The sequence below is a fragment of the Crocodylus porosus genome, unplaced genomic scaffold (genome assembly GCF_001723895.1).
Source record: "Crocodylus porosus isolate Cpor-Errol unplaced genomic scaffold, CroPor_comp1, whole genome shotgun sequence".
Lineage (NCBI taxonomy): Eukaryota > Metazoa > Chordata > Crocodylia > Crocodylidae > Crocodylus > Crocodylus porosus.
Window position 1 is genome coordinate 4,567,240 of NW_017728918.1, and position 11,494 is coordinate 4,578,733.

General features: G+C 44.7%; 1 protein-coding gene across 8 annotated transcripts in view; it reads left to right on the top strand.

Annotated features, from left to right (window-relative positions):
- Positions 1-11,494, top strand: part of TFAP2B (transcription factor AP-2 beta) — a 49,896-nt gene that overhangs the window by 14,651 nt on the left and 23,751 nt on the right. For 6 of the 8 annotated variants that reach the window (XM_019537159.1, XM_019537160.1, XM_019537158.1 and 3 more), the window contains 3 exons: positions 2,731-2,814; positions 6,524-6,743; positions 10,031-10,149. In XM_019537159.1, the coding sequence (XP_019392704.1) occupies positions 2,731-2,814; positions 6,524-6,743; positions 10,031-10,149 (423 nt within the window). The remainder of the gene's footprint in view (positions 1-2,730; positions 2,815-6,523; positions 6,744-10,030; positions 10,150-11,494) is intronic. The other 2 variants (XM_019537163.1, XM_019537164.1) reach the window with 1 other exon arrangement.

The window sequence follows — 11,494 nt, forward strand, 5'->3', positions numbered from 1 at the left end:
TCCTGCAATCTCCTGCACGATGGTTTCTCTTGGGTCTCCATGATGACTTGGTGGCTGATGTGTAGTGAAGAGGTTTATTGTTTGCCATGTGGATCCGAGGCCGTGCTTTCCTTGTCGGGTTTGCACATTTGGGCCAGAGCAGCGTGTGGCCAGCGAGTCTTTTCGTGCCAGGGCAAGGGATAGAGAGCCCAGGCCGTGGGCCGGCCCGGCTAGGGCTGCTACAGGCAGGGCGGGGAGAATGAAGCCCGCCAAGTGATATTTAGGACTGTGTGAAGCATGTGGCGATAGACAGACTTTTTCAACCTTTAGACAGACCCTGAAGACTCAAAGGCACGGCTAGTCAGCTCTGCAGCGCACAGACGTGCAACTGTGTATCTGCCTAAGGAGTCTCTAGTAGCAGACACCTACAGTTTTATTGTGTGCAATGAGCAGGGCATACAGGCACTTTAAAAACCAGGTGACTAACAAGGGACCAGCAATTCTTGGTCGATCTATTTTAAAAGTTCCAGTTACGATGTTTACTCCGTTCCCCTTTGCTATTAAGGTCGTGGTTTATGGGACTTTTACACCTATGGGAGGCTTGTGAGCTTAGTTTCTCTGTGCACGCTGTCTTTGAGGAGTTGAGTGGAAGAGAAATGTGTCACGCAGCGGGCAGGTCACATCTGTGGCTGGCAATATTGAGGTGCAGAACCGAGAGGGTTCAGGAGGATTTTTGCTTTGCATCCCTACCTGACAGCGGGAAGGATACGCACTGAACCAAAAGCAGATGATTTAAGACCCAGAAGTCCCTATTGCCGACTGATAGATTGATAGGTGGAGAGAGAGATATTCTTCTTGACTATTAGCAGGGGAGGGGGGAATGCCCCGGATGATAAATGGGCCAAGAGAAAAGCGGGATTGGAGAGATTTGTCTGGTTCACAAGAGCCGGGTTTACTGCTTAAAATGCCCTAATAAAAACGCAGTGGCAAAGAGATGATCTAGAGCTAAATTATTAACACAAATATGTCATCCATCCTAAAAAGAGCCTACCTGGGATCATCTTGGAGGCCTGCGGAGGTAATGATGATCTATCTCTAGCTGCGGGGGGCAAAAAAATAGAAATGAATGCCTAAAATTTGAAAAGGGAGAGAGAGAAAGAGAGAGAAACCCCCCCCCCCAAATCTTTTAAATGTTTTCAATTCCTCATCGGGGGCTGATCCCCCACAACAGATTACATACACACACTCTCCTGTTATGTTTGCTATCTGAGCTTGCTTGACATTTCGAAAGTAATTTAGTTAAGAGGAAATGAGTTGTTCCCAGTAGAGAGAGCAAACGAGTGGAGTGAAGGTAGCCAGCGTGATAAATGGCTCTTTCATTTGGAGATCTCCAGAGCTCGTTTAAGGCTAATTTTCTGTATTAGCCCCCTTTGAGCTATTAATGCAATAGGCAGGGACCGTGGCCCCTCGTCTCTTAGCTGCCCCATTAGAGAGAGTATTAAGCTGCCAAAGCTGAACTCGACGGTGGTGGTGGTGGTGGTGGTGAAATAATGAAAGGTGCTTTTTAAACCCGCCTAATCTAAACTGGCAGAGGGTGGTTAATACGATTTGAAAGGGGCTGGTCAATGAGCAATCAATAAAGTAATAATGAGAAGGATGCGGTACATTAACAGCCTAAAAATCCAACGAGACATTAAAAAATCATTCTTAACTCTTAGGCCCATTAAGGTTAGGGTGCTGGGGAGGGCGGCTCGGAGACATGAGGAACAGGCGGGTGCAGGGGATTCAGACGAGACTTAGCTCGGGGGAGCTCCCAGCTTCAAACCCGGCGGGTCTTCCCCTGCCTTTCCTTGGGGATGCAGGTGCCTTTGGAAATCCAGGGGAGATTTTCTTTCCTTTTCTCTCTCTCTTTTTTTTTTTCCTTTTTGTTCCCCTGCTAGGGCAGGAAGCCAGGATCGGGGCCCCTTGTCAGCCGCTCATCTGTCATTTGCTTGGCATGATGCGCGGTAAAATAAACCGGCCTCTTTCAAAACCCTTGCGTGGCAAGAATTCAAAGTTCATTTTTTTTTTTGTGGCTCTGGGGCATAGGCAGTGACCTTAAAAGTAACCTGACTTTTATTATTATTATTATTATTTCCTTTAAACGCTTTCTGCAAATTGTCTGCACACACATTACCACTCAAGGCTTTTTTATCCCTTGTGTTTCAGTGCACCCTCTTAGTGCAAATACTTTTTTAAACATAAGACTCGTCCAAAAGGCACTCTTAACACTTAAAACAAGTCGCTTCCTCAGTCGATCAGGGTAAGCCCCCCCCCCCGCTTCCTGCTTCCTGAGATGGCCAGCAATTAATGATTAACTAAAAGCCAGGGCATCTGGTTACTGCTTTTCAGGTGATCTCTTCGTGCATTTGGGTGAAATGTAACTCGCAGGATGTGCTGGGTGTAAGGTGCTGCTGGTCGTGGCGGCGGTGGTTGCTGTTTTGGCTTGGGTCTTTCCCTGCACCACGACGTGTCTTTTATTATCACGTTTAATGTAATGCGAAGCAATTTCGGGGGAGCACCTTTTTTTTTTCTTTTTCTCCTTTTAAATGAATTCCGACGCGAGGGCTTGCCGGGTGGGTGGAGGGGAGTGGGGGGAAGGGTCCCTTGCTAGCAGCTCATGAATACAGGATGTATTTGTGTATTGATGTTAAAAATCAGGATGGAGTCTTAGGGGCAGTGGGTAACACTCATATTGTCCTGGCTTTCTAGATTTCCCTACAAAGCCAAACCAAACCACCTGCAACCAAACTTGGACTGTTATGATGGGCATGGACCTTCGCATCAAACGAAGGGGTAATTTCAAGGCCAATAAAGCCATGCAGAGATCTGGAGACAGGAGTCTGATACTTGATAAGTTTCTCCTTTGTTAACGAGCAATACACACACACATATATACATACACACACACACTCACACTCATACACACACTCACACGATATTGTTAATGGAGCCAGGCTGCTGGATCCATGTCATGCCTTATGTATGCATGTATGTCTGTATTTTATTTGATGCGTGCTCAACGTGACTTTTTTGCATTTTTCCTGCCCTGGTCTAAAGCAATACAACAGAAAACCGAAGGGGGGGGGGAGCAACCCCCAGCCTTAATGTATGCACAGAAAATTGTAAACATGTAAAGAACTGAAAGCTTCACGCTGAGTTTTGCCATGCTCCATTTCCTTACCATTTCCTGCTGTCGTTTTAAAGCGATCTCACTCATCTAGCCATTGCGTTTGCAGGAACAGTATGCTCATAATTACTAACAAACCAAGCGGCTACTGTTGCTCTCTCGGTTTATTGATAAGCTGAAGAGAAATGGAAGGGGGAAATGACAAAAAGACTCAAAGGAAAAGGAGAATAATGTTAAAACAAAATACAAACCAACCAGGAGGAGGAGAGAGAGATGGAAGGGAGGCTGATTTCTTTTCTTTTTTTTCCCTTTCTTTCTTTCTTTTTTTCGGAGAGGCACACAAAAGGATTTGGGACTCCAGACAGTTTGTAGAGGAGGAGGCATCAGTTAGAGCTATTCACAGCAGCAGGGTGCATGGGGTGCACACGTACGTGTGGTCTTTTAGGGGCAAGGGATAGGTATTCACCAACACCTTTGGAAAAGAACTCGATATCGGGGGGAAAATATGCCATGGCAGTGTCTAATTGCTTAAATAAATACATTCCCAGAGGTTTTACACACACACACACTGCTATCTATATTTGTTCAGCCACCAAAACCTCGAAATGATAGGATCTCTGGTAAAGAGCTATAATGTCTCTCCAACGGTAGAGCTATAGATACAGATATGCTCCTGATATAGGTAATTCATTCCGTGGGGAACACTCTTTTATTTTATTTTATTTTATTTTTTTAGGAGTATTAGGTGATTTATCAAAGATAGAGTTTAGATTACCATACATATCTCGGCAGCTATGAAATCGCAATGGATATGGTTGTACACACTGGCAAGGCCTCTCAATGTGTTTAGGATTACTAGACCCAAGTGCTCCCTAGGTTTGCTTAGTCCTTCTTGGAGTCATTTGTCAAGACCCCTGCCTGAAGTTTGCAAAGCAGAGCAGGGGAAAGCAAAGTGACTCGCTTACTCGAAGAAAATTTACATGGGGAAAAAAAAAAGAAAGAAATATTGAACCTGTTCAATCCATATTTCAAAGGTTAACCAATGTCAGCAATGCTCTAAAAGGGCAGAGGAAGGGGAGTGAAATCTATTTACACTCCCCATGTGCCCAGCTCCCTTCCGTGAGCCTAGACGAGCCCGAAAATTTCCTTAAAACTGTTGTTTCTTCTTTAATTTTTCAGTTCACTGAGCAGTGACCTGATAAACCGGTCACGAAATATAGGGACCGTAAAAGGTGCAGCCAAGCCTTTATGCTGGTGTGTTTGAAGAAACATGCCAGTCCTGAACTGATCTCAGTGGTTGTGATGCTTTATAATAAGTGGATTTTGTCTTGATGGTGCACTTGAGTGACTCTGCAGAACAGCAAATGTACAATACGTTGCAAGGGTGGGGGGAGGTGGAGAGGGTGGGTTCCCCCCCCCCCCCCGCTTTTAATACGTCCCCATAAGGCAGACCAAAAAACTCAATAGCAAAATTCATACGAATAGCCATGAAAGCACAATCCGATTCATTTTTACCTGGTCGGGTGCTGGTTTCCAGCTCGATGAAATGCCCTTTGATGAGCCTTACTAAAAAGGATGGAGCAAAAGGAATCCATTGCAAGTTTTTGATTCCCCTAAGTGAAGCCACTCATCACCAGTTGTTTCTACTGGAGCCTACATGCAATCCATATGAGGACATATGTAATTCCTGCAAATCTACATGCCTTTGGGTTTTTTAGCTGTTACACAGCTTTTATTGTGGGGGTCTGGCCTGGCGGGAGGAAATAATCTCTCATAAAAACAGTGGAATACGGTGGTGTCTCTTTCATACATTGAGGTTATAAAATTGGCAGGTGCCCAGTATTTAGCACTTGGTAATATGTTAGGATACCCGATCTTATTGTTTAGGAGACCCAGCCGCCTTAAATATTCCCCCAACGCCAATGGTTTGATTCTCCAGATACGTTGCAAATAAACAGGGCTTTCTGATTGAACTGACATGTGCTGGAAGGCCCTCAGTAGCTGGCATCCGGGCCTGGGAGGACCCTGTGATTTGCAGAACTCGTTTTGCAGTGCATGGGGGTGGCAGTGGGCTCGTGCAAAGCAGGATCTGCTGCACATGGGGGGGGGGCGGTAATCAATTAGCCGTCTTCTCCGTAAAACATGCCCTCTAGACCACCACCCCCTCGAATTTAGGAGCCCACTTTCTACGAGGAAACCCCGGCTGCAGCGATTCCAAAGGAAGCAGCAGTAGCAGCTGTCAGCTCTTATTAACTCCTGCATAAAACATACCTTAAGTATGGTTTGTTATCAATTACTCGCAGAAATGAAACAACTGGGAAAATGCAGCGAGGCTCTCTATAAATTAAAGCGATTGGCTGATTGATTAGAGCACCTGCTGTAAATCATAACAGTTACACGCAATTATGAACGAGCTATTTAAGTTCATTTGTAAACAAAATTCATGTCACCGGGGACTGGCTCTCATTTTTAGCTTTGCTTTTTCTTTTTTTTTTTCTTCTTTTTTTTCAGTTTGGTTTAGTTTTGCTTCTCTTCCCTAAGTGTGCCTGTTTGCTATTAGAGGAATAAGTGCATTATGACCCCTCTCTTAACAATCACTTTATTTGCCTCTCAGAGAAATGAGCTATTTTGTCTAATCATAGAAGGAAAGTTGAAACAAATGCCTTACATATTCATGTCACTGTAATCAGATCAGATTTATTAAGAAGTTGAAGGTTTCCATCTTTTTTTTTTTTAAAAAAAATGATAATATGACAAAGAAGGATAATGCCATGGTGACACCCAATTGTTTTACAGTGCTTCTTTCCTGGGGAAAATCAAACTGTTTGGGTTTGAAATAAAATAATCTTAATAAAACCCATGCTGATAAGAAAAGACTTTTCTGATTGCTATCCCCCCCCCCTCACATACTCACTTGATCCAGTAGCTTCCTTGACTTCAATAGATTTAGTCCTGGCATTTGATTGTCATCAGTAGAAGTATTATTCAGGGAAATTGATAATATTCGGAGAATCCACAATGTGCCAGGCGCTGTCCATTGTACAGGGACGCATAGCTTCTGCATCAGGGGGGTTTAGGGGAAAAAAAAACAGGGGATGAGACATGCTGAAAACACATACCACATTTATATAGGTCCATTAGTGCTTTTTTTAATGAGCAAGTCAATGCCCATCAGCTCTCTTCCACTGAACCTCTACCTACTCATTTGCTGGTTAATGTTACACAGGCCTAGAGAAGCCCTGATGTAGGAGATTCAGGGCCCAAGCATTCATTTTTCTTTTGCTAAGCTATTGATGGCAGAGCCTATCTGGTTAGGATGTCTAGTCTTATGTGTCCTCATGTTATATTCCCCCCACGTTCTCTTTCTCTCTCCAGTTCCGGTTCCTCCAAAATCTGTCACTTCTTTGATGATGAATAAAGATGGCTTCCTGGGTGGCATTTCAGTCAATACTGGAGAGGTGTTTTGCTCAGTACCTGGCCGCTTGTCCTTGCTCAGTTCAACTTCAAAGTATAAAGTAACAGTGGGAGAAGTTCAAAGACGCCTCTCTCCTCCAGAATGTCTGAATGCTTCCCTGCTAGGAGGAGTGCTTAGAAGGTAAGGGCTTGACATAAGTGTGCATGCGCACCTGTGTTTTTATATATGCATTGCACAATACTGTCTGCAGTGAATACATTTGCAAATGTGGGAAACGGTATTTTTGAGTGGTGTGTATATAGCACTCAGGTAAAGTAAAAGTTAGACCTGGCACGCAAGCATAGAAATGAAGGAGGTATCATGGTTAGAGAAAGGTTGGTCTGCTAAGGCACCTGAGATGGTTTATGTCCAATGGGATCATAGTCTCTCAAGCCTAGACAGGTTAGCACACACTTTTTCTTCCCAACTTCCCATTTCTCTCTCTCTTTTTTTCTCATTGGAAAGTGGGATAAGAGGCAGCATGTTTTTACTGCAGCTGAATAATTTGTTTTCTTTCTTTGAGGGCTAGTTGTCTAGAGAAGGGAAATGCAGTAGATCCAATCTCTCTGGACTTGAATATATAATTAAATAAGGTCCTGCATGGGAAATGATTTGTGAAGCTGGAGATTGGTCAAAGACCTGAAAGGTGTTTAGGGGGTGGACTTGATGATCTGCTCAGGACCCTTCCAACCCTACCACCTATGAAACCTGATGAAGGAGGCTTGACAAAGGGTTGTGTTGAAAGAGAATTGGGCTGGAGAGAGGTTGCTGGTGGAGTTCTTCATAGATGACTCTTGGGACTGAATTTTGATATTTTCATTAATGACCATGGTACAAAAAGTAGGACGGAGTTGATGAAATTTGCTGGTGACACTAACTCTGGAGGCATTGTCAATACTGGATTGGGGTATCAGAGGAGGACTGTGATATCACTGAAGAAGAATTGGATGATCTTGAAGGCTAGAGCAACATAAATGGGATGCAACACAGTAGGACAAAATGGAAAGTCAGAGATTTAAGGAATAATAACTAGAGTTCCTGCTATAAGCTAACCATTCATCAGTTGGGAACAAGACAGGAAGAGAAAGGCTGGGGTATACCATCAGTTCCAGGACAATGAGTTGGTATGTCTGAGAAACAGGTCGCTGTGATCCCGGGACATACTTGTGGAGGTTTTTCCAGTAGAGATAGGAAGTAATTCATGCCATTATACAAGGCCCTGCTGAAGCTTTGGGGTGTGCACAGTTTTGGCCACTCCTATTCAAGAAAGATTAATTCAAAATGGAAGAGTGGCAAAGATGTGCTAAAAGATAGAGGATGAAAAGCTTGTTTTACAAGAGGAGAATGCAAAGAGCTTGGCTTATTTATCCCAGCAAAATGAAAGCTGAGGTAAATGCTTATAAACCCACCAGAATAGTACAAACCAGGGAAGCAGAGCTATGTAAACTAAGGGGTAAAGTTGGCAAGAGGACAAATGGGTATAACCTGTCCATTAAAAAAGTGTGACTGAAAATTATAAGAAGGTTTCTAACCAGTGAGCTGCTGGAACAGCTTGCCAGTAGGAGCGGTGGGGGTAAAGACACAAATCCATTTTAAAATGGAGCTGGTTGCATTTATGAAAGAGCTTCAATGAAATGGTTACCTGCAACACCTGGGGACTCACATTGATAATGTGGGAGATCCCTTCCAGGTCTACCTTCTTCTGTGCTCTCTGACATATACACCTCCCTTCCCCCCAATGTACATTCTTCCACCCAGCCCAAAAGCTTCTTTTGGGAGAATTTCCTGTCTTTTTTTGTTCGAATAAAAAATCTTTCCTCTGAGTTCCTCTAGTGAAACTTCAGCTGTGATCTCTGGCAGGAAAAGAAGCAGGGGTTTTTACTCAAACATGCTAACTTGCTTCCAGTTCTGTGTAATCCAAAGTGGAACATAGCAAACAGGTGATTAAGATGTTGACAATAGGAAATATAATTAGGAAGGTGAAGAGCCATCACTAGTGAGCTTCTGTGGATTTCTGGAGGGGGCTGAAGTGGTCGTAAGCAGTGGCCACTGCTGAATTTGTTTTCTAGCTTGCAACTACATTTTTTATAAGCTTTGGATGTCCAGCATATGAAATGGAGATGGATATTCTCTTACAGCTCCATCATTGATTCTCTCTACCTCGGTACAAAATACTGGAAAATCAGAGTCCTTGTGAGGGTGACTTTCTGTCTGTAACTGTTCATTCTTGACCAGTTCCAAAACGTGTTAGTCATGAGATAAGGGGTAAAATCCTGCCTGTTTTGACATCTGCAGCCAGGCTCCCATTGATTTAATTTGAGGCCTGGATTTCTTCATTGGCGTTTAAACCATAAGCACACAACTATATAGGTCCTATCAATAACTCTATGTTTCCCATGTATATGGGAAATTTTCAGTTATATATATCCACACACACACACACACACACACACACACATAGATAGGTAGATATAGATGGATAGATAGATTTATATAGAGTTATCTATAGACATGCTCTATCTATCTATCTAGATATATATATTCCTCTCTTTACTTCCTCATCCCCACCAAACATCTCAACACCCCCACACACCCCCACACTTTTTTTTCCTTTAGATGCCTCAAGCAATAATTTTTACTTTCCTATATGCAGTAGTGTTTCTCTAGATGTCCCTATAGCTAGTTCAACATTTTCTATATATCTATGTGTATGTGTGTACATGTATATGTACATATCTTCATTTAGATGGTCTTAAGCACCTCATTCTTTCTCTCGCCCCTATTTTTTCTCTAGATATATCCTCTATTATTATATCTATACTCCTAGATATTTCTCAGTGTCCTTCCCTGTTTCCCGCCCCAACCCTTTTTACCTGTTTGATTCTTCTCCTCCAGGTTATACCCCTTCTGTTTTCCTCTCTCCTTCCATGCATGCACATGTGTGTGTGTATACATGCATACATACATACATACACACACATATACATACACATCCATCCATCCATACACATATACATACACACACACACACACACACACACACACACTCGTATATATAATCTTAATGTATCTTAGCCTTATACAGTTAGGAATCAAATTGCCTTCTCCAATACCAGACACTGAGAAATTATTTCCATCTGGCCTAATTTGTTTTCCTTAGATGAAAGGGGAGGGCTATCCCCTTCTGTGTATGTGTGTGTGTGGGGTGAGAAATTAAGCAAACCTCAGCAAACCCTGTTAGAGAGAGAAAAAAAAAACCACACGCCCCCCTTCCTCCCCCCACCTCCCTCCTCCATACTCATGCAAAATGTGCTAACCTCAAGTTAAAACCCCTTCAAGCTCCAGTGGTCTTTAGATTGCACAGCCTCCAAGTTTGTTCCAGGGACCACTCCAGGTTAATCAGCATGTTCATTTCTTTGCAATTCCAGAGCCAAATCGAAAAATGGGGGGAGATCGTTGAGAGAAAGGCTAGAAAAAATCGGTTTGAATTTACCAGCCGGCAGGCGCAAGGCGGCGAATGTCACTTTACTCACGTCCCTGGTGGAAGGTAAGCGGAGCACCCCGCTCCTGGCTGCTCAGCTCTGCCTCGTGGGGTCAGGGGCTGGCATTTTGCAAAGGTGCATGGATGAACTCGGTGGAAATCGTTGCAGACGTGGCAGTCAGGGCTGTTCATAGCGCGCACGATGCTGGGCCAGATGCAAGGCCTCGTCTGACGCCCCAGCAATCCGCTGACCCACCTGGAAGCTGGGACTTCAGCTGTTTCCTGCAGACGCCCGTAGCCCCCTCCTTGAAGTCGGGGCCTGCCCTGGGCCGGGTCTCGAGCTCCGGGTCACCGCTTCCAAGCTCGTTTATGACAGATCCGTTGCCCCCCTGACAATGCATCCATTGAACAGGCTGGCTATACAACCCCTGGTTGTTTCCTCCAAGGAAAGAAGTCCTTGCAAACCAGCAGTTAACTTTCGGGTGCCCAAGCAAAGGGATAAGCCCTCCTTTCTCAAAGGAAAGCGAGAGAGAGGAGACAACTATCTGAATGTCACCTATTCAAATGAATCAGCGTCATTCGGGTACTTCGATGCGCTGCTGTCTTGCTGGATGGTGGCTTTTTCCGATTCTCGTTTGGTTAAGATGCGTGTGCATTTATTCTGGGGTTGTTGTTTTGGGGGGGCTTTTTTCTCTCCAGAAGCCCTCGTGAATACAGTGGGTCTAATTATGAGTCCAGTTTATCTGTGTTGAACCTACACACAGGGAGGAGAGTAAAGAGACTAATAAAATCGTGGACATTTAGGGGTGGAGGGGACCTCAGGAGGTCACATGCAGTCCACCCCCCTGCTCAGAGCAGGGCCAGCCCCAGGTACATCATCCCAGCCAGGGCTTTGTCCGGCTGGGTCTTCAACACCTCCAAGCATGGAAATCCGCCACCTCTCGGGGTACGTGGACTCTTTGAAAAATAAAACCACTCCATGTGTAGCATCCTTTCTACGTGTGCAAGCACACAAACAGGTGTGCGATGGAGTCCCTTGGAAACGCAGCTGATATAGTTGCGGTTGGGGGTACCCACGGGTTCACACGTGCAGCCCAAAGCACAGCTAGGTTTCCTGCCAGAGAAGCGAGCACTAGCGGCTCCGTGCAGCGTCTGGGGGGGGGGGGGTCCAACACGGTGGGAAATGCCTGTCTCCACCCTGAGCAGTGTTGCAGGCCGCGTTGTGCAGTGGGGGACCCACCTCCACGAGTCACGAGACGCTAGGACCTGGCCCACCGCACACAGAGGCACGTGCAAATGCCTCGCTGCCTTGCAAACCCCCTCTTCTGATTGACTTACACATCGACAATTTACCTTGCCGGCTTCCCCTGCTCACCCCTGCTCCAGACTACAGTCAGGATTTTTTTTTTTT